Genomic DNA, 23615 nt, shown 5'->3' with positions numbered 1-23615 from the left:
AGAGGGAACGCATAGGGAACTTAGCTGCTGACTCCCTGCTGTCTCCTGTCTCTACACTGATCAGAGTTTGTCCTACGGGCATTAACTTCCCTGCAAGTCTACAAAGAAACCCATAAGACCTGTGCACTTTATTCTCTGTAAAAATAAAGATAAATTTCTCTTGAATACTAACAAATGACAAATAGTCTGTTGCTTCAGCCTAGGTCCCAAAGAGAAGATGATGTGTGGCAAGACTAGTGAAATAAACCTTTGTTGATATACGCCACTGAAATTTTAGAGTCAATTTTTGTTGCAGCATAACCTAGCATATCCTGATTCACACAAGGAGTCACTGCCCCATTAGCACATTAATGACATGAGGTTTTCAGTAAAGACATCTACTTAATGTTATTTAATCCAGTATTCTCAAACTATTTTGATTATTGACTATTCTTTCCACAGAGCACCTTTATATAATGGAAGTAGTTTGACAAAACACCATCTGTATAATCTTCTCCAAGGAGATTGGGCAACACACCCTACTGTGTAATAATTAAAATATTCCCAGATCTTAGCAGTTTGGGAATGAATGATGTCACATTTTTATGCCCAAACTGGACTTCCCTGGTTACGTAGTGGTAAAGAATCCATCTGCCAATGCCGGTACACTGGTTCAATCCCTCCCTGTCCATATGCCCTGGAGCAACTAAGCCGGTGAACCACAACTACTCAGCCCACGTGCCCTAGAGCCAGTGCTCCGCAAGAGAAGCCACTGCCAGGAGAAGCCCCGGCTCTCCCCAGCTAGAGAAAGCCCCTGAGCAGCAACAAAAATCCAGCACAACCAAAAGCTAACTAAATAAAATTTTAAACACACACACATTTATGCCTAAATTAAGGATTCCTAGCCCAAGACCTGGAGAAGGCAATGGCAACCCACTCCAGTACTCTTACCTGGAAAATCCCATGGACGGAGGAGCCTGGTAGGCTGCAGTGAATGGGGTCGCGAAGAGTCTGATACGACTGAGTGACTTCAATTTCACTTTTCACTTTGATGCATTGGAGAAGGAAATGGCAACCCACTTCAGTGTTCTTGCGTGGCGAATCCTAGGGATGGGGGAGCCTGATGGGCTGCTGTCTATGGGGTCTCACAGAGTCGGACACGACTGAAGCGACCTCGCAGCTGTTCTGCTGCATCCCACATGCCAGCAAGGCCTCACTTGCCCAGTTTCACGACCAATGAAAGGGCCCTAATTCAGCGACAGAGAAGGCATCATGCTTTACCCGATGGAGGACCTTGTCTGTCTCAAGCAAGGTCCTGGAACAACATCCCATCATGTGCAACGCAGGAGCAAGCAGGCAGGATGGACACGTTGGCAGGTATCACTGCTGGGGGCTGGGGGAAGCCAGGATTACCAACTGTATGGGAATTGACCTCAGATGATTCCTGTCAGGCAGATGCCCTGGAGAAGGAAATGGCTATGCTCGGCTGGAGAATGCCTGGCAGGCTACACTCAAAGACTGGGACCTGGCTGAACATGCACGCGTGCAGTAACGCAGGCACCCACGCACACAGGCGCCCATGAACGCACAGACTCAGGCACCCGCTTACGCACGCTGGCGGCCAAGCACGCAGCCACGCACCCACACACGCAAGCACATACGTACCCAAGCAGGCGCTCAGGCACCCGCATATGCTCGCAGATGCCCACGCAAGCACGCATACGCACAACACACACGCACACAAGAGCGCACGCATGCGCACATAAGAACCCATACTCGTGGGCACCCAAGTCTACCGTTAAGCGGAAACGGCTGATCGAGGAAAGCCGTTGAGGGGCCGACTCCTCATCAGCCGTTTGGTAAGCTATAGTTAGCTGGGCCGTGAGGCAAGGATGTGGGAAGGTTTGTCCTGCGCGTAGGGTGTAGGTGGAGTAGGCACTAGTCAGACCAGGGAAAGACAGAGAGCAAGAACACAACCATTTTGAGTGGCTTCCTCTTCCAACTGCCACTAGAAATTCCTCGATGCCCCTGGGACTTCACAGGGCAAGTATCTTACAGGTAGTTAGGAAAACGCTTGCCCATGTTCTTCTGAGCTGTGTTTGTTGTCACGTACCTATTGTACTTCGTGGTTGCCAGGTAGGCACCTATTTCTCTTTCTCTTCTATGACTTGCCATTCTCCAGCGCTCACTTTAAGGTCCTATAGCCCCAGTGCTAATGTGATGGTCTCAGGAAGAGTAGGTCTGGGGAGCATAACCCTTCTCGCCCTTTTTTACTTTATCTTGAGTAATTTTCTTTTCAAGTTTTATCTCCTCTGCCCAATAATCATGTAACCCCTTCTTGGGCCCAACATGTCAGAACCTCTGATGAACAGAGCACCTTCAGCCATTAGACACTGACCCCTCCCTCTAGGGGGCCCCAGAACGCTCATCAGATGAGGCACAGGGCAGACACCAGGTTAAGAATTTGTCTTCCGTCACCCCCTATCCAGAGATCTTTCCTCTTTTGCCTCTCAGATGAAAGGGACCTTAAATCAACTCAGGTAAGGCCAGGACGGGCTTCCCTTGTGGCTCAGTGGTAAAGAATCTGCCTGCCAATGCAGGAGATGCAAGAGACACAGGTTCGATTCCTGGCTTGGAAAGATCTCCTGGAGAAGGAAATGGTAACCCACTCCAGTATTCTTGCCTGGGAAATTCCATAGGCAGAGGAGCATGGCCGGCTACAGTCCATGGGGGTCGCAGAGTCGGACACTTCTTCTCCCTTCCTCCCTCATCACTTCTCACCAAAAGTCTTTCTTTCCCACAAGGGCTTAGTGGGACTAAGGGTAAATCCAGCATGGCTTCTGTGGTGGGAGAGGTGATGAGGAGAGGGAGGGGGGAATAAATCTGATCCTGAAAATAGATTGAAATTTAAAATGCAACTAGAAATAAGACCTGGAGCAAATTCACTAAATGATTGATGAGTAAACTTAGTAATTAAGTCAACCTACTTTCTTTGCATACGACTTTCCCCCTGAGAATAATCAGCAGAATTCTAAGAAAAGTATTTGCCAAAGTTATCTTATATTTAGTTATCCATAATTCTGTGCAGTGCACAGAGGAAGAAAAAGAAAACCTGGTAAGATGGCCAGGTTCAAGTCTTGCCTGATAATAGAGGTGAATTTTGTGGCTGTTTTGATGATAATTTTTGAGCTAGAACACAAAGTTCTTCCATGTAGAACTTACCAGAAAGAAGTTGGCTGACAGAATCTATAGTGATGAAAGGTTTTTGTAGGCATACATTTTAGGCAAAAAGAAAGTAGCGCTTTCACTGGTAAAGCATTGCCTTTGTTATATTTAATGAAGTCTTTCTCTCTAAGGCAGAAGTGGGATAAACAGGCCATGGTGGATTGGGCTCTACCCCTCAAATATAAAGGGGTGGCTGATGAGTTGCTAACACAGGTGAGCAGGAGTAGTGAGAATTCCTACTGTGAGCTGGTCCACCCGCTTCCAGTGAGGACTCTGTCCTCAGAGGGGATTGCCCTTAGGCAGAGTGTCATGTGGAGTCAGTCACTTCTTAGCTCTCAGTTTCCTCATTCTTGAAGATTTCTACAAAAGAAAGCTATTTCTACACCGTTGGGAGTGCTCCAGGACATGCAAAGGGAGTCAGCCAGGGATCTTTGTTTTGATACCTGCTACCAACTGAAGTCACTCAGTCGTGTCTGACTCTTTGTGACCCATGGACTGTAGCCTATCAGGCTCCTCTGTCCATGGGATTTTCCAGGCAAGAGTGGTGGACTAGATTGCCATTTCCTTCTCCAGGGGATCTTCCCGACCCAGGAATCGAACCCAGGTCTCCTGCATTGCAGGCAGATGCTTTACCGACTGAGCCACCAGGGAAGCCCCCCCCCCCCCACCAAACATACCTTCATACAACTGTCATTAGTTACCCTGCCTTTGAACTCCTGTCTGGAGGCAAACACACTGAACCCGTTCCATATACCTGACCCAGTTGAACATTTACTCTTGTTATTATTAAATCATCAGGTTGGCATTTGTGATAAAAAGCAGGAAACTGGGGGAAGAACTAGAGATAGCGGAAACTTACTCTTTGATTGCCTGGAATGACTACTTTCCTTAAATATGCATTGTTTATTTGAAAATATTTAATGAAATCTCCTAGGTAATATTTGATCACAGGTAGTACCCTTGCAAATTTTTTATTGATAGGTAGTGTACATACAGAAGAGTGCATGTAACCTAAATGTAAAGCTCACTGAACTTTCAGAACTTTAAACATGCTGTGGCCAATAAATTGAAGTCGCTCAGTCGTGTCCGACTCTTTGTGACCCCATGGACTGTAGCCTACTAGGCTTCTCTGTCCATGGGATTTTCCAGGCACGAGTACTGGAGTGGGTTGCCATCCAGATCAGTAAAGAGGACTTGGGATTTCCCTAGCAGTCCAGTGTTTAGGACTCCGTGTTTCTACTGCAGGGGGCACGGTTCCAATCCCTGGTCTGGGAACTAGATCCCACAAGCCACATAGCGCAAATAAGTAAATAAATCTTTACCCACAACCCCAGAAGCCCCCTCCCCCAAATACTCATTCCAGACACAGCTTCTCCCCCTTGGGGTAACCAATAGCCTGACCCCTAATAGCAGAGATTCCTTTTGCCTGCCTCTGTACTCTATATAAATAGACACTTATAGCCTGTGCCCTTTTTTCCTGACTTCTCTCAGTCAGCATTCTGTTTGTGAGAGCCTTCCTTATTCCTCTGTGTAGTGATACATTGTTTCTTCTCCTTGTTGCACAGCAGTATCAATACACTAGAATGTGTTTATCCGCTTTCCTGTTGATGGACCTTTGGGTAGTTTCCAGTTCAGTTACAAACACCCAAATTCATGTCCTTTCATCAACACATGTATGCACTGTTTTGGGATATGTGCCCAGGAATTACTGGGTCTTAGGGGAAGCAGGTGTTCAGCTTTACTAGGTATCAACTGTTAGCAAACAGTTTCTTTGTGGTTGTACCAGTCTGCACTTCCACTAGCATTGAGGAGACTACTGGTTGCTCTACAGCCTCTCCTAAAATGTACTCAGATCAGTCCCCTACCTACTAAAGTTGAAAGAAAGTTACCTACTGCCTACTAAGGGATGTGGTATTTCTAGTGGCTCAAAATCCAGATTCTGGAACTAGACTTTCTGGGTTCAAATTCCTGCTTCATCCTTTAATAGGTGTGTGACCTTAGACACCGTACTTAATTTTTCTGTGCCTCAGTTTTTTTCTTTTGTAAAATGAGGACAATAACTAGATCATCTACCTCATAGAGTTAAGGATTAAATGAGTTAATGCACGTAGAACGCTAAGGATAGTGCCTGGCACATAGACAATACTCCATAAATCTTAGATATTATTTTCATTCAAATGCATCGAAAAAAATCAGTTGCCACCAGTGCAGTAAGAGAGTCGTGTATCTTACTGTAAAAGAAATAGAACGTTTCCCACATATCCTGGGAGGCAGTCAGATAAGTGCCACAAGGGGTCTCTGTATGCAGGAGCAAGATAGCATGCATGTCTGAATCTCGGGCTATGCCAGTCACAGCTAATCCTTGGGAACTTGTATGTGCAAATTCAACTAGAATGTCAGTGCTCCAAAATATTCATAGGAGAGTATGAACCATGTACGGAGAAGGCAATGGCACCCCACTCCAGTACTCTTGCCTGGAGAATCCCATGGATGGAGGAGCCGGGAAGGCTGGCGTCCATGGGGTCGCTGAGGGTCGGACACAACTGAGTGACTTCCCTTTCACTTTTCACTTTCATGCATTGGAGAAGGAAATGGCAACCCACTCCAGTGTTCTTGCCTGGAGAATCCCAGGGACGGGGGAGCCTGGTGGGCTGCCATCTATGGGGTCGCACAGAGTCGGACACAACTGAAGCGACTTAGCAGCAGCAGCAGCATGAACCATGTATACAATCAGTATAAACGACAGTCTGGGCTTTATTTATTTGGCCAATGAAGCCACTGACATCTCTCCTCTTTAAGTTAGCACATAACAGTTTTCGTGAATTCTTTACAAACTCTATAAACTTTTACAGTCTAGCCCTTGGCAAACTCCACTTTAGGAATTAACATAAATGTGGATTTCAGTAAATAACTATAGATTCAGTAAATATTCCACAGAGGAAAGAGAAATAGTACAGAATTATGATAGGAGAGTAGGTAGGAAGTTTAAAGACACGCAAAGCTGACACTCCAGTCTCCATGAGTGAGTCATTGGCTAGAATTGGCTTTTAATCTTAAATATCAGCAAATCAGCAAATACATTTTCTGTGTCCATCTTCTAGCTTTTGTTGTTGTTGTTCAGTCACTCCATCATGTCTCTTTGCAACCCTGTGGACTGTAGCCCACCAGGCTCCTCTGTCCATGGGATTCTCCAGCCAAGAATACTGGAGTGGGTTGCCATGTCCTCCTCCAGGGGATCTTCCCCACCCAGGGATGGAACCCACATCTCCTGCATTAGCAGGTGGAATCTTTACCACTGAGCCACCAGGGAAGCCCATCTTCTATTACAGCTTGCACTGTGTTTAGCCGCTCAGTTGTGTCCAGCTCTTTGCGACTCCGTGGACTGTAGCCCTCCAGGCTCCTCTGTCCATGGAATTCTCCAGGCAAGAATACTGGAGTGGGTTACCACACTCTCCTCCAGGGGATCTTCTCAGCCCAGGGATTGAACCCAGGTCTCTCTGGCATCACAGGCAGATTCTTTAGCATCTGAGCCACCAGTGTAGCTTGCTGCTGCTGCTGCGAAGTCACTTCAGTCGTGTCCAACTCTGTGAGACCCCATAGACAGCAGCACACCAGGCTCAGCCATCCGTGGGATTCCCCAGGCAGGAACACCGGAGTGGGTTGCCATTTCCTTCTCCAATGCATGCAAGTGAAAAGTGAAAGGGAAGTCGCTCAGTCATGTGCGACTCTTCGCAACCCCATGGACTGCAGCCTACCAGGCTCCTCCGTCCATGGGATTTTCCAGGCAAGAGTACTGGACTGGGTTGCCAATGCCTTCTCCACCAGTGTAGCTTAGTGGGTCGCAACTCTGGCTGCCTATTAGACTCACCTGGGGGGACTTCCCTAGTGGTCCAATGGTTGGGACTCTATGCTTCCACTGTAGACGGGGGTGGGGGAGTGACTAGGGTTTGTTCCCTGATCTGAGAACTAGTTTCCCACACACTACTCAGTGTGGTCAAAGAAAATAGAATTACCTGGGGAACTTTAAAAAATTCACATTCCCCCCAACAACAACAAAAAATGCTCAGCTCTTCACCTAGAAATGTCAATGACAGTTGTTTGTCAGCAGGGCCCAGAATTTTTTTTTCTCAAGGTCTCCAAGTGATTCCAATGGGCAGCCAGAGACGGGAAATATTTCCTTCTGAGTGCCACTGCAACAATCCTGGCGCTGCTGTCTGAATGCTTGTCTCTTGCAGTGGGGTCACAGCGAGGATCCTGAGTAGTTTCTGTGGAGCCTGTCTGGTTTAGTCAAGAAAAGCTCAAAACACTGGCTCAACGGGTTTTTATCTGGTACATTTTCTCTCCTACCTATCACCTCAGAATATTCCAATCTATCTTAAGCCTTCCTGTGGTTTCTAAAGCACAATACTTTCTGAACTGAAGACTTACCATTTCCAATCTCATGGGCTATGATTCAATCTAGAGCAGAACTAAACAGAACTTAAGTATCCCAATTGGTAATTGGATTGAAAAGACTCGGGAAAGTGCCCTTCATAAAAGAGTGAACTTGTGCTTTATGTGATGGTTGTTGCTATCACCTGTGGGTTCAACTGCAGGAAAAATAGGAAAAAGCCATGGAATAATCATTGTATTGGGTTGGCAAAAATGTTCATTCTGGTTTTTCCATGAAATGTCACAAGAACCCAAACGAACTTTTTGGCCAATGCAATATTTGAATGTGAATTTGAGTTTCTGGCTCAGCCACTTGTTAGCTATGAGTCCTTGCCTTCTCTGAGCAGATGTTTCATGAAAGATGGAAGCATTAGCAGATCTCAGAAGGAAATTTTATAGATTAAAGGAGCTAATGTTAGTGGTGCTTGGCAAGGAGTGAGTCCCAAGTAAATGGCAGTTACCCTAGTGTGTTATTCAGCTAATGCTATAATGCTGCTCCATAGCAAACACCCCACCCCTAAATCTTAGTGGTTGACTAAGATACCATTGACGTTCTTACTTGTGTGTCTGTGGGTCACTTATGGCAGCTCTGCTTAAGGTTGTGAATCAGACTGAGGCCTGTTCATATGTGTCTCATTTTGCAGTCAGCAGCTTCCTGGGGTATGCACTTCTCATGGCAGATGACAGAAATACAAGAAGAACTTGGCAGAAATTTGCAATGCCCTTTAATATCTCAGCGCAGAACTCATTAATGATCACTTGTGCCCATTTTCCCTTAGCCCGAGCAAGTCATATGGCGAATTTCAAGGTCAATGGGCTGGAGAAGTATAATCTACCTAGTGAAACTATGGCACAATACAGAGAATAGAAGGAGAAATTTCGAACAAATAATACATTCTTCCACACTTCCCTTCTGCATGGTGTCAACAGAGGAGAAACGAAGGGTGGGTAAGGAGGGAAGAAAGAAAGAGTTGGATCCCTTAGGAACTCGACCTTGTGCCTCATTTGTAAGCACTTGTCTGGCCTCCTTTGTAGAACTGGTCCAGCACTCGTTGCAGGCACAGAAAAGCAGTTCTGTGGGCATGGCAGCTTTCTGGATCCTCCCCCACTCCAGGTATTTGTGATGAGGGACACACTACTCAGAGACAGTCTAGAATTCACCAGAAGCCTTCTTACATTCTGCTTGCAGGAACACGTCTAATTTTATTTAGGAAGACAAACAGAAGCAAGAGCTGGTGAAATTCAGCAAAACAGACTATACTATATACCAGGTGTCAAAATAACCAGATCTTTGTCTAAATTCAACCCCTTCTCTTTACCCTTTCAACAACTTTTTAATGTATGGGCGCTGTCTCTTATGATTTGCTCCAAATGACATCATCTCTTCTCCAGTATATAATAAAGTGAATTGGTCAGTCGCGTCCGACTCCAGGGAGCCTACCAGGCTCCTCCGTCCATGGGATTCTCCAGGCAAGAGTACTGGAGTGGGTTTCGATTTCCTTCTCCAGGGGATCTTCCCGGCCCAGGGATTGAACCCGGGTCTCCCACATTGCAGGCAGACGCTTTAACCTCTGAGCCACCAGGGAAGACCCCAGTATATAATGGTGGTAGACTAAGAGTCCTTCATTTGAATTCTAATATTTCATTTGTATTTCAAATCTAGGTGAATAGGCAGCCCCACCTCTATTTAACCAGAGGGTTCTGGCCAAGTATGTAGTGTGGTTGTAGACAGTTACCAGATACACCCTCATAATTCACTAATTTCAGGAGGAGTATAGTGAATTAATCAAAGGTGCTTAACTGTCATAACTGAGGATCACTCATAAAGTATCTCAAGATATCAACCTGTATGAAAGTCATCTCCCTAAAGATCTTTGTTGAAGGATATTTAGCAACGATCAGAGGATGGCAGGCAGAGCTGGGCTCTGTTACAATCTCAGAAGGGTTACACAACCACCCTTCTCTGGGTGTGGTCCCTGGACCTCCAACATCAGAATCATCATGACTCTTTGTTAAAAATGCAGAGTCACAGGCAACCCCCAGACTTAATGAATTGGAATTTCTGGGTGCAGGACCTAAGAATTTCCACTTCTGTATACATCAAGGCTTTTGTATAACCTCAAATATAGACAAAGTTCTCATACATCTTTGATTCCAAGTATCAGTTATGGAAAATGTAAAGTTTTTCTAATGCCAAGTTAGTCATTCTCGCTGTTAAACGAAAAGGATCTCTTTCATTATTACTATTACTGAAGGTTTTTTTAAAAGACTAAATTTGTTGAAACTTTCAGCTAGGGTACTACTGTAATAAGATTTCTTTTGCCCCCCTTGCTTTTTTTTTTTTAACATAATTTGAACATTTGAAACTATTTTTCATTAAAACTATTTCAGTAATAACCATTTTCCTATCATTTTCTCAAATACCAATGGCCTACAAAACTTGTATAAACATTTTTAGATGAAAGATGCAAGTTAAGAGACACAATTATTGGGAAGGACAGGAGATTTTATTCGTGTGTTACATTTAACACATTTTCCCCCTAATGAATAGATGATAAACTGCCTTTTGATGGTGTTTTAGGTAAAAGGACTGTCTTCGGTGAAAGTGGTGTAACCACCTAAATAAGGATTATCTTTCATCTTCCACTTAGTAAGTATATTTTAATATATTTAATCTGTGTGCGTGGGATAATAAAAAGCATCAACTGCTTCAGTAAGTGAATTAAACAAAAAGACAGTTTTGAGAGCTGAGAGAAGTATAAAAAACATCAACCAAGAACAAGTCTAATGGACTCCTCCCTCCCTCTTCTACCTTCTTTCACCTCCTATTATTACATGTAAGTGTAAAGGGGTTCATCTTAACGGATTCCTGCTTCCAACTATGTGGAAAGTGAATTGTAATCATTTGGAATATTCTGAAACCTTACTGTAATCATGAACACAGAGATGTAAAAAGATGTTGAAACATCTGTTTTCCAGATCAAGACTATCACCCAGATAGTTGGGGGAAAAAAGTCTTCCATTATCTCGCCTTTAATCCAATTAGCAAATACATGTCATTCTAAAAGATTCTGGTAACCATTGCTCAGAGGGAGAACAATCCAGAAAAGAAACACAAAAAGGATATTTTCAGCACCATGAAATTTAAGGACTAACAGAACTATGGTAAGAAAGATAAGGATAAAGCTCATGCATTTAAGACTTTTATGTGGTTGGGCTCAGAGTTTTTTTATTTTATGACAAGTAAATAGTTCAGTAACAAGAAGAAAACAATATTACCTTCAAAGATTTTCAACCGAAAAAATATTTCCCTGTGAAAATACCAAGCTCTTTCCTGACCAACAGGATTGGAATGTCAAGGGTTCAAATGCATTCACTGAGCATTTATTTCTATTTTGAATTTCCCTAAACTGTTTGCCTCAACATATCCTCCCAACATTTTTGAGAGAGGTCAAGGGTTTAAGAGGCCCTGGGCTTTAAGCTAACAATTCTGGTTCACAAACATATCTCATGTCAAAGGTTGAGTGTGCTATATAAAGTGAAGTTGCTCAGTCATATCTGACTCTTTGCGACCCCGTGGACTGAAGCCCACCAGGCTCCTCCGTCCATGGGATTCTCCAGGCAAGAATACTGGAGTGGGTTGCCATTCCCTTCTCCAGGAGATCTTCCCGACCCAGGGATTGAACCCAGGTCTCCTGCATTGTAGGCAGACGCTTTACCGTCTGAGCCACCAGGGAAGTCTTGAGTGTGCCATAGCTGAACATAAAATGGCCACATCTGTTCAGCTGCCTGGTGATTTTACTTGCAGTATCCAGCACATTGGGCTATTACAGTGCTCCTTCAGTAAAAGGTCTCATTGTAACTTGATTCTATTTTCTTTTACTGAGAATCAGTTTTGTGTTTGGTTCACAGCTATTCATAACTAAACTTTGAGTTTCTCCACCAGAGTCTTGATGCCTGTTTCCAAAACAAATACTGTGCCTTAAAATTGGCCTACACAGATATTTTCCTTAATTGAAGAGTGAAAGATTTTTACCCCAATTTATTCATTTTTGTTTATTGTTTTAATGTATCTGACATGTGTGATCTTATGCATATATACACCATATCTCTCCCCACAATCCTCAGGCATGTCACATCTTCAGACTTCTACTAATGTGCTTGGCATATTTTCAGGCCAAGGTGAAATCTGAATTTGCATACTCAAGACTTCCCAGAAACTCTCAGCTGCTCTGATGTCCTTACTTCTTTGCCCTCACCTCTGTATTGCTCTGGGTATCATTGGGTCCATGAAGTTATCTGCATTTGATTAACTGAGTGGAAGAGGAGATAGGCCTCTGAAGGAGGATCTCAAATACATGAAGTTCATCTCTATTCTTTGTATTTCAGATGCATGATATTTGTAAATCACTTATTTCTAGTTGCACATGTGATAGAAGCTTTGCTTCCTCCATATACACAAACACGTTGTCACATATTATATCATGATGATAGAAATAATTGCAAAGGTAAAGTAAATGATGGCAGTGGTTACATTGTAAACAACTTAGTTAGAACAGGTCTTTGTTACGAGAGAATATGTAAGGAAAGGGTTTATTGAAGTATGAGAGAGAGTCGTATTGAAATCAGGGCTACCATTCCATGTAAGAAGACCAGGTATGTATGCCCAAAGGCATAAGTGGTTTCAACCTATTCATACTGAGGATAATTTGGGGGCACAGGAATGAAAAAGCAGGATAGACGGTGAATCATACAAGTATCTTGGTAGAAAATGTCTCAGATCATCCTTTCGTTTGGTAAAGTAATAAAAATCATTACACACATAAAGATGGAATTTGTCATGTGATATGGATGAGTAAAGTGCTTAAAATGATCACAAAATGTTCTTTTCACCAGGCCATCAAGCTCTTTCCCTTGTTTTTTCACATTTTCTTTTGTGTCCTTTAGTAACTTGGTTTTGGACTGTACTTGATTTATATCCTGTTAGTATCATGTACGCAGAAGGCAATAGCACCCCAGTCCAGTACTCTTGCCTGGAGAATCCCATGGACAGAGGAGCCTGGTAGGCTGCAGTCCATGGGGTCGCGAAGGGTCGGACACGAATGAGCGACTTCACTTTCACTTTTCACTTTCATGCATTAGAGAAGGAAATGGCAACCCACTCCAGTGTTTTATCCTGGAGAATCCCAGGGATGGCGAGGCCTGCCGGGCTGCCTCTATAGGGTGGCACAGAGTCAGACACGACTGAAGCGACTTAGCAGCAGTAGCATTCATTTTTGTAAAGGCCACTGCTTGAAGTACTCTGGACTTGTGTGTGCAGTTGTGACTGCAATAAATAGGGCACAATTCCTAGCATATATGATAGACTCCAGATCAATATTTGCTGAATGAATGAAAAAAAATAGTGGCTTTAGACTGAATTATGGTGGCAGATTTGCACATGCACACACACACACATTTTTTTTTTTTACCATTATGGGGATGAACCGGAATTATTTAAGATGTAAAGCTTAGTTCTGGAAAAGGGAATGTCAACCCACTCCAATATTCTTGCCTGGAGGGTATAGTCCATGGAGTTGCAAAGAGCTGGACACAACTGAGTGACTGAGCACCTCACTAAACTGGGGGGCGTGTGCAGAAAAAAGATTTAAAGCTTAGTTCTAAATAGGGATGCCTCTATTGATATTTGACTATTACGAACCCCACCCCCCATAGGGTTCTCTGAATCTGAACTGGAGTACCTTTCCCTGTCCTTGCAGTGAGCTGCAGATACTTGATCTCTCCAGTGGAGACTGCCAAACTTTGCGGGCAGAAACCTGGTCTTATATCATCTTTGAAGTTCTCACTGCACCTAATCTAGGGCATACCCAAAGAGAAGGTACTATTAGTACCCCCATTTTCAGATGAGGAAACTGAGGTTAAGCAACTGAAGTCATCTTAAGTTAAAGTCAGATAGTTAGTGGTGAAGACAGTGCTAGTGTCTGATCCCTGGCAGTGTGATGCCTGAGGCTCCTCTGCCTAGGGCAATGCATCAGAAAGGTAGCTGCTACCCTTTTCCCCCCCAAAAAAGTAAGGTAAGTAGTCAACTATGAAATTACAACTCAAAGAATAAGAGTAACAAAACAACTAAGTGTTCTAGACCTGCCAAGACATTGGAGTAACTTAGATAGAAATTATGAAACCGTATTATTTCTGTCCTGGGTATTTACTCAACAAGATCCTGGCAAATAAATCCAATTCAGGAGAGACATTCAGGGGAATCATTTCCTTTTCCCTCTCTGTAGACACTACATCGTTCAAGTGATGAGGAAGACCTAAAAGGGAACCTGTTGTGTGAAATTAGTAGTATGGATCAAACAGAGTGTGGCCAGTCCTCTGGAATTGTCTGAAACTCTCCAGTGAGAAGCAAAGGGAATTTTTCTCTAGTATGGTGATCCTCTCACAGCTGATGCCCCATCCTCTGTCTCTCTTCCTTTTGGCCAGTTTGCTTCTTGAAGCTAGGCAAAACATCCTTAAAGAAATGGGCATCCTCTGCCTCTCTACTTTCAATTATCAGTAGTTTGGGAAGCTTTGTGGAGTCTGTAGGACATGGGCCAGTTAGGAGAGAATCAGAGGGATGGGGGCAGTGGTGAGGGAAGAGACATACACAGGGAGACAGTGAGACATGGAGAGACGCGAAATGACACTGAAAGTCCTTGAGAATGTACTGACTTTAGAAAGCCTTTTAAAAACCAATCACTAATTCAATATGGTGAATTACCTTAAAGTAGTTTGTAGAGTGTTTCCTGGGAACTGGAGGTCACTTCAAAGGAAATAAATAAACCACAGCTAATGTGCTGATGTTTTAAAGAGAAAAGGCAATTGCTAAAAATGACCGTCCAATTTCCATTACTTACTACAGTCATTAGAAACAAGGAATATGTATATTGATCTGAAGTGGTTCAAACAGTATTTTCTTTGTTCAAACCAATTTAGCTGGAGGAAAAGTCAAGAGTTTGCCTTGTGTGGGGGCGGTGGCGGGGCATTGTGGAGAGAAAGAGATTCTTTAAATAAAGAACTGTTGTTTTTCTATCCTAGGGCCACTGACCTAAGAAAAATAACTGGGTTTCTATTAAAGCAAAGCAATTTTTGCCCCTGATCAAGCAATTTTTGCCCCTGATCACCATTGGTTTAACTCTAGGCCCTCGAGACTCAAAGTAGGTTTGGAATTAGCAATATCAGTACAATCTGGGCATACATTAGAAAGGTAGACTCTCTGGCCCTACCCCAGTCCTAACTGAATCATAATCTAGTTAATCATAATCATAATCATGAAACGATTCATATGCACATTGTTTGAGAAGTACTAGTCTAGACAAACATGAATGGTTATTTAAACATTTGATAGACAAAAGAGATGGTTAAATAAAGGAGGAAATACTATCTGATAAAAGCACTTTGGTCCAAAGATTTGTTGGTGTTGATAAACTTGCTCCTATCCAGTTAAGCCAGGTTTGAAGTAAAAACTTAATAGGCCCATTCTGAAATGACTTTTACCAGCTCCAGTGTCCTCATGGTTGCCTGAGCTCCCACAAATGGTTGCTGACTTTGTTTGTGTCCCCAGGTGAGCAGAAATGAGTGAACAAGCAGAAAAGAGTGAACAAGCAGAAAAGAGTGAACAAGCAGAAAAGAGCAGTTCCGTGCGAGAGAGACCTGCACGTCAAAGTTCTCCTGAGAAACCAAGTGAGAAGGAACTGAAGCAAATGAAACGGTTGGATCGGCAGTTAAAACGGTTGTCACTTCAAAATCCCGGGCCTCAGGTAGCCAACTTTAATCCTAAAGTAAGGCAGCAGATCAAGAAAGGGCAAATGGCAAAGAAAAATGAGTCTGTTCCTGAAAAACGTGAAGTCAACAAGTATGACGAAAAGGGCAGGCTCACCTTCAATGAGGCTGACCTGTGTGACTGCCTTGATAAAGACTGCATGGGTTGCTTCTACCCGTGCCCCAAGTGTAACTCCACCAAGTGTGGGCCCACTTGCCGCTGCAACCGCCGCTGGGCCTACGACACCATAGTCGATGAGAATGGGGAGGTCATCAGCAAGATGCCATTCGACCTCTCCGACTAGGTGCAGCCCTCCAGGCTGATCAATTTTCTCTGCTTGGCAGTTAAACCAGCCTCTTTCTCCTGGGTGAATTTTAGGACTGGGGGAAAAAAGTTTTAAAAATATAGTTTAGACTAGTTAGTGTTCTCTGAAGCCGGTAAAGCGTCTGCCTGCAATGCAGGAGACCTGGGTTCGATTCCTGGGTTGCGAAGATCCGCTGGAGAAGGAAATGGCAATCCACTCCAGCACTCTTGCCTGGAAAGTCCCATGGACGGAGGAGCCTGATAGGCTACAGTCCATGGGGTTGCAAAGAGTCAGACACAACTGAGCCACTTCACTTTCACTTTCTCTAACCTTCCTGCTGTGATGACTCAGATTCCTCCTCTGGTAACCAGCAACTCCATTGCTACTCTGCTCTCAGATTAAGAATCCCTTTCCTCTTTGCTGGTACCTTAGGAGATGGAGTTTTAGGATTTTTAGAATTCTGTAGCTGAGAGCTTGTCTTGACATAGAACATATGTTTATAATAGCTAGTTACCATTAGGATCTTACACTTTATCAATTCTAAATCAGAACTGCTATTTGGATTGACTTGGCACTGCATACTCATAGTCTCATTTTTTAGTGTTACTGTTTTAACAATATTAAAATGAAATTTGTTTCTTTTTTAAAAAAAAACCTTTAATAGGCCCTATGGCCATGTGGCCCAACATATGAGCACAAAAGCAGAGATTCAATTTAATTGATATCCAAAATGCCAACTGGAAGCAGACTTCAAAGGACAAATTTTAATCTAAATGTTACATAGAAATGATTTTAAAGCATTTTTTTGGTGGCTAAGGTTACCAGGCACACAGAACTGACCAAGGCATTTTGATATCCAAAATGCCAACTGGAAGCAGACTTCAAAGGACAAATTTTAATCTAAATGTTACATAGAAATGATTTTAAAGCATTTTTTTGGTGGCTAAGGTTACCAGCCACACAGAACTGACCAAAATTCCTAAGGCCTAAGTTGCATTTGGTCTTGGAGGTACAGGATTTAAGGAAATTCAGCTAGAGTTTCTGCTGACCTCAGTGAAGATACCATCTCAGAAGACTGTTGTGAAACATCTGGGCCGGGTTTGGCAGCTATTGCGCAAAACTGTTTTTAGGGAAAAATCTCTATGAAAATGTTCACACCCACAGCGTCATCGGGAAAGTTTCTCTTCAGTCATCTTTGATATCAAGTTTTATTCAAATGATCCGTAAGGAGAAAATTGCTTTTCCCACTTTTCCATGTTTACTTCTCATGAACATTTAATTGCTTCTTCTGAAGCTTTGGATTCGGCACAAAGAGACTTTCCACTGAACACAGTTGTGCAGGCACTGGCTGAGGCTGCAGACGTAATGGGCTAAAAATAGACCAAAGGCCCCTATCTCCATCCCACCAAATGGCTATGTATGTTTACTCACTAGAAAATATTCACCTGAGACCACTTTTGCCTCTGACTAACTCACCCGAAATCTGTGTGGCAAATTCATTAATAAAAATTAACTATTCATTAATAATTAATTAATATTAATTAATTAATAAAAATTAATTTTCCTTACTTTGATTTTTTTGCGTGTGTGAGAAAGTGTGTATGTTTTAGACCCAAGAGAAAAAAATACAACTTTTTTCCCCCTTCCCTAAAGCAAATCCATATTTTGTTCTTTGGCAAATACCAATCACTTTCCATCAGAAATTCCTGATAGTGATATTAGGTTGGTGCAAAAGTTTTGCCTCATCCGCCATATTCACCTGACCTCTTGGCAACTGCCCACCACTTCTTCAAGCATCTTGACAACTTTTTGTGGGGGAAAGGCTTCCACAACCAGCAGGAGGCAGAAAATGCTTTCCAAGAATTTAATCAAATCCTGAAGCACAGATTTTTTTTTAATTATTCATTGATTTTTAAAATTTTTTTTTAATTGAACGATAATTGTTTTACATAATTTGTTGTTTTCTGTCAAACCTCAACATGAATCGGCCATAAGTATACGTATGTCCCCTCCCTCTTGAACCTCCCTCTCATCTCCCTCCCCATCCCACCCCTCTAGGTTGGTACAGAGACCCTGTTTGAGATCCTGGAGATATACAGCAAATTCCCTTTGGCTATCTATTTCACATATGGTAGAGTAAGTTTCCATGTTACTCTCCCATACATCTCACCCTCTCCTGCCTTCTCTCTGTGTCCATGAGTCTGTTCTCTCTCTGTTTCTCCATTGCTGCCCTGCAAATTATTTGGTACCATCTTTCTAGATTCCATACATATACGTTAGTATATGATATTTATGTTTCTCTTTCTGACTGACTTCACTCTGTATAATAGGCTCTCGGTTCATCCACCTCATTGGAACTGACTCAGATGTGTTCCTTTCTATGGCTGAGTAATATTTCATTGTGTATATGTACCGTGACTTCTTTATCCATTCATCTGTCGATGGACATCTAGCTTGCTGCCATGTCCTAGCTGTTTTAAATAGTGCTGCAGTGAACATTGGGGTACATGTGTCTTTTTCAATTGTGGTTTCCTCAGGGTATATGCCTAGCAGTGGGATTACTGGGTTATATGGTGGTTTTATTGCTAGTTTTTTAAGGAATCTCCATACCATCTTCCATAGTGACTGTATCAATTTACATTCCCACCAACAGCGTAAGTGTTTATCCACACCCTCTCCTGTGTGTAGACTTTTTGATGAGGGCCATTCTGACTGGTGTGAGGTGATACTTCATTGTAGTTTGGATTTGCATTTCTCTCATAATGAGCAATATTGAGCATCTATTCATGTCTTTCTTAGCCATCTGTGTGTCTCCTTTCGAGAAATGTCTGTTTCGATCTTTTTTTTTTCTTTTTTAATTTTATTTTATTTTTAAATTTTACATAATTGTATTAGTTTTGCCAAATATCAAAATGAATCCGCCACAGGTATACATGTGTTCCCCATCCTGAACCCTCCTCCCTCCTCCCTCCACATACCATCCCTCTGGGTCATCCCAGTGCACCAGCCCCTTTTCCCACTTTTTAATTGGGTTGTTTTTCTGCTATTGAGTTGTATGAATGAGCTGCTTGTATATTTTGGAAATTAATCCTTTGTCAGTTGTTGGATTTGCTATTATTTTCTCCCATTCTGAGGGTTGTCTTTTCACCCTTCTTATAGTTTTGTTTGCTGTACAAAAGCTTTTAAATTAATCAGGTCCCACTTGTTTACATTCGTTTTTATTTCCATTCCTCTAGGAGGTGGGTCATAGAGGATCTTGCTTTATGATATCGAGTGTTCTGCCTGTGTTTTCCTCTAAGAGTTTTATATTTCCTGGTCTTACATTTAGATATTTAATCCATTTTGAGTTTCTCTTTGTGTATGGTGTTAAGAAGTGTTCTACTTTCATTCTTTTACATGTAGCTGTCCAGTTTTCCCATCACTGCTTATTGAAGAGGTTGTCTTTGCCCTATTGTATATTCTTGCCTCCTGTCTTGTTCCATTGGTCTATATTTCTGTTTGTGAAGCACAGATGTTTATGCTACAGGAATAAACAAGCTTACTTCTTGTTGGAAAAAATCTGTTGATTATAATGGTTCCTATTTTGATTCATACAGATGTGTTTGAGGTTAGTTACAATGATTTAAAATTCGTGGTCTGAAACCGCAATTACATTTGCAGCAACCTCATACTTTGCTTGTTTTTACAGGTCATCTTAGACCAAGAGTTTAAATAAAATGGGCTATCAAAATTAGTAGCTTTTCTTTTTAATGCTCAAACTGGTCTATCTAGCTTTGCTGAATTGGTGAAGATGGGCTTCAGAAGTACAAACTGAACTTGCATTCTAGTCAAAGAACAATCTTGTGCTTCAAAGATAGGAACCCAGGGACTTCCCTGGCAGTCCAGTGGTTAAGACTCTGTGCTTCCAGCACTGGGGATGTGGGTTCAATCCCTGGTTGTAGAACTAAGGTTCTACATGCTGTGCAGCCAAAAAAACATTTTTTTTTAGTTTAAAAAAAGATGGGAACCAAAACTTTCTCAGAGCAATTCGTCTGAACCTACCTGGAATCTTTGCATTGCAAAAGTAGTTGTTATCACTGTCCATTTACCTGCTGAAGTGCCCTTTGCATTTGAAAAGCAAAGAGGTAATAGTGTTACCGTGTTCGCAAAACTACAAGAGAAAGGTTGATAAACAATTTATAACCACTTTCACAGCAAAGAACACATTTGTCTGAGCATTTGGAGGCTGCTATTTGCAGTCAGTTAACAATTCCCAAGGTGTGGTAGGTAACCCTCCAGGATGGTCCCCAGTGATCCTCTGATATTTTGTAATGCTTTTCCCTGAAGTGGTGGCTGAACTGAGTGACTTGGTTCTAATGAACAGAATAAGGCCCAAGTGATGGTGACTGGAGACTTGGTCATAAAGGGCAATGTGGCCTTTCTTTTGCATCATCATGATCATCTGCTCTAGAGCAGGCCGGCTGCCCTATGTGAGCAGCCCTATGAGGAAGCCAACATGAGAAAGAATTGGCAACTCTGGCCAACAACCTCATGAGTATTTTTGGAAGGGGGTCTTCTTGCCTCATCAAGCTTTGAATGACTGTAGCCCTAGCTGACACCTCGATTGCAGCCTTGTGAGAGACCTTGAGCCAGAACCACCCAGCCATGCTGCTTCCTGACTTTTCCCTCACAGAAACTGTGAGATAAGAAATGATCATTGTTTTAAGATGCTAACATCTGGGGTAATTTGCTATGCAGCAATGGCTAGCTAGCACAGAAGGGTTTTATGCTTCTTCTAGATTTATGCCTTTATTTATTCAGCAGGTATTTATTGAGAAACTACCACATGCCAGGCATTGTGTTTATGGGATTCTCCAGACAAGAGTCTTGGAGTGGGTTGCCATTCCCTTCTCAAATGCAATGTGTATGCAGAGGTTAATCATCTACTGAACATAAGAAACATATTTAAGGGGCTCCTGGTTTCTGGGCACTATATACATAGCATACAGAAAAAAATTTTACCCTTGGAAAACTGTGGTGGTTATTTTTGGAAATACCATCTACCACCTAGGGTTACTACTGTACATTTGCTATTGATATATTAATGGCCCAACAAATATTTATAGACTGAATACTTCTCTGTGAATTGTGCTCACCTGTTGAAACTAGAGATGACACTACAAACCTCTGTCCCTACTGCTGCTAAGTCACTTCAGTCATGTCTGACTCTGTGCGACCTCAAAGACAGCAGCCCACCAGGCTCCCCCGTCCCCGGGATTCTCTAGGCAAGAACACTGGAGTGGGTTGCCATTTTCTTCTCCAATGCATGAAAGTGAAAAGTGAAAGTGAACTCGCTGAGTTGGCGACCCCATGGACTGCAGCCTACCAGGCTCCTCCATCCATGGGATTTTCCAGGCAAGAGTACTGGAGTGGGGTGCCATTGTCCCTACTATGTCCCCTGAAAATTTGTGTATTGAAATCTAACTCCCAAGGTGAAGGTAGTAGGAGGTGGGACCTTTGGGAGGTGATTAGGTCATTAGGGTAAAGCCCTGAGGAATGAATCTCTTAGAGAAGAGACCCAAGAGAGCTCCCTTACTTCTGTGAGGACCGTTAGGCCAGTATAATCTTTCTGGCATGCCATACATGTATATACATATCAAATACCAGTCTTTTCGACAATGAAAAAGTATCTCTAACATATTTATTAACATCCTCTGGCTATAGATTTAGATAATGACATTAGTAGTGCTTAAACTTCTCTGGAATGTGAGTTCAAATGCTCTCTAACCACCTCTAAGGATTAATCTAAGGATTAATTAATGATTAGCTTTAAGGAGTAAAGTTCATTCATAGATGTTTACATGTTTACACCACACTGTTTATACCATACAGACAATTGTGGACATGGATTGTCTAAACCCTAACGTTCTGAGTACAAGCTGCCCCAGTCCTTGTCTTCCAGTGCTCCAGGGGCAGGCTCTGTCCCTGGATGCTGGGTGGGTGGATCAGTTTAATTCTGATTGGGAAGCTCCCTTGTTGGCATATGAAACTGAAAACAAATGAAAGTCGCACAGTTGTGTCCCGACTCTTTGCAATTCCATGGACTGCAGCCTGTCCTCGTCTATCCATGAAATTCTCCAGGCAAGAGTATTGGAGTGGGTTGCCATTTCTTTCTCCCAGGGATCTTCCCAAGCCAGGGATCCAACCCAGGTCTCCTGCATTGCAGGCAGATTCTTTACCACATGAGCCACTGCGTTCTCCAGTATCAGCTCTATCAAGGATGAAGTTAACATTTTTCTTTCTACTTGCCAACTTCCTTTGTTTTATCTTTGTAAGTTATTCACATTTCAGGTTGGCGAGAGTTATCTATTGGGTACTTTCAAACACCCCAGCTGCAAACTGGCACTGTCCCAGCCCTTCTGAGAGGTCTTCCAAGAATCCTCTTGACAGACCTTGGAACTCTTGCCTGTTGACCTTCTCCCACTTACACCATGCTTCAAAGCAGCCTTTGACTCCACATCTCTGTATCCCCAGCATCTAACACACAACCTGGTACACGGTAGCTGCTCAGTGAATGTTTGTTTAATGATGAGTCATTGAGAGCAGGACATGCTTTTTGAGGGGCTTTTTAGGAGTGTTGGTCAATAGCTCATTAAAAATCTGCTTGAAATGACTGAGATAAGCAACCTTAGATGACTCGCACAAACACAAAGAATTTCCTAGAAACAATGTCTCTTTTTTCTTTTACCATATGTTCCTGTTTTTGTCTTTTCCATTACTCATTGAAAATAGCAACTACCCTTTGCTGTCCACCTGAAACTATCACAACATTGTTAAGTGGCTATACTCCAATACAAAATAAAGTGTAATTTTTAAAAAAGTGGAAAAAATAGAACTAAAAAAAAGAAAGTAGCAACTATAGAATTCTCTGGTGGTCCAGTGGTTAAGACTCAGGAACATGTGTTCATATATGTGTGTGTGTGTGTGTGTGTGTGTGTGTGTGTGTGTGTATGGGCTTCCCTGGTGGCACAGACAGTAGACTCTGCCTTGAAAACATATTCATTTCATTTAATGCTAGTTTATCCAGAGGCTAATCTAACAAATTAATTGATTACCTATGTTTTGAGGTCATCTTATGGCCTACTGCGAGTTCTATTAAATAAAAAAGAAACAACAAAGTCCTACTGTATAGCACAGGGAACTATATTCAATATTTACCCTGTGTTAAACCATAATGGAAAAGAATATAGAAAAGAATGTCTATATGTATATAACTGAGTCACTTTGTTGTAAAGCAGAGATTGGCACAACATTGTAAATCAACTGCACTTCAACAAAAAAATTAAATATAAAATTGAAGTAAATAACAGAGGAAAAGCTCCATGGTACGTACTGAATAAATGTTTACTGAGTTAAGTGATTATTATAAAATCTTTTAAAATGATGGCAATAGAGGCATGTTTTTTCAGTATTATCATATGTAAGTAGCTGATAATGCATAGTTCAGTGCAACCTCTAAAACCATTGGCCCACATTTTTGTCCTACCTGTGAATTTAATTTATTTGTGTTATTCATCATTCTTAGCTAAAGCATAAATTCCTTTTTTAAGATACTAAGTTTGAGATACCAGAATCTCCAAAATCTGACACCACTTAGTTGTGTGGCCTTGAATAAAGTTTTCTACCCTGGTAGCCTGGGGCCATAAGCAGCCTCAACCTGATAATCACTGTCTTTGAGCCAAGGGGTGAAAAAACACTGACTCAAGACTGTTCCTGTTAAAAAGGAAATATTCCTTGGGAGGAGTTGACTCAGCAAGCTATTATCAACTCTTAACACCTCAAGTGCTTCAGCTATCAACTCTCCTGATCCTGACAGCTGAGTGACACCTCCCCTGG

At 42.4% G+C, this 23615-nt stretch overlaps 1 protein-coding gene and 1 long non-coding RNA gene across 2 annotated transcripts in view; one reads left to right on the top strand and one right to left on the bottom strand.

The window, feature by feature from the left end:
* Positions 1-1034: 1034 nt before the first annotated feature.
* The window catches only part of LOC123465365, a 34375-nt gene continuing 11794 nt past the window's right edge, over positions 1035-23615 (bottom strand). Inside the window, exons 4-5 of the long non-coding RNA XR_006640589.1 lie at positions 8629-8832; positions 1035-1226 (exon numbers count right to left, since the gene is read on the bottom strand). This is a non-coding gene — a long non-coding RNA (uncharacterized LOC123465365). The remainder of the gene's footprint in view (positions 1227-8628; positions 8833-23615) is intronic.
* Positions 10216-15740, top strand: LOC112582128 (ARL14 effector protein-like). The gene is made up of 2 exons (XM_044936572.2): positions 10216-10285; positions 15239-15740. Exon 2 carries the CDS (start codon positions 15249-15251, stop codon positions 15738-15740), a length of 492 nt encoding a protein of 163 aa, XP_044792507.2. The 5' UTR covers positions 10216-10285; positions 15239-15248.

This window comes from Bubalus bubalis, chromosome X, assembly GCF_019923935.1.
Source record: "Bubalus bubalis isolate 160015118507 breed Murrah chromosome X, NDDB_SH_1, whole genome shotgun sequence".
NCBI lineage: Eukaryota > Metazoa > Chordata > Mammalia > Artiodactyla > Bovidae > Bubalus > Bubalus bubalis.
Note: the sequence above shows the minus strand (reverse complement) of the source record. Positions and strands in the feature narration are given on the sequence as shown.

Coding starts and splice junctions, on each gene's coding strand:
- LOC112582128 (XM_044936572.2), top strand. CDS start 15,249: ATGAGTGAACAAGCAGAAAAGAGTGAACAAGCAGAAAAGAGTGAACAA.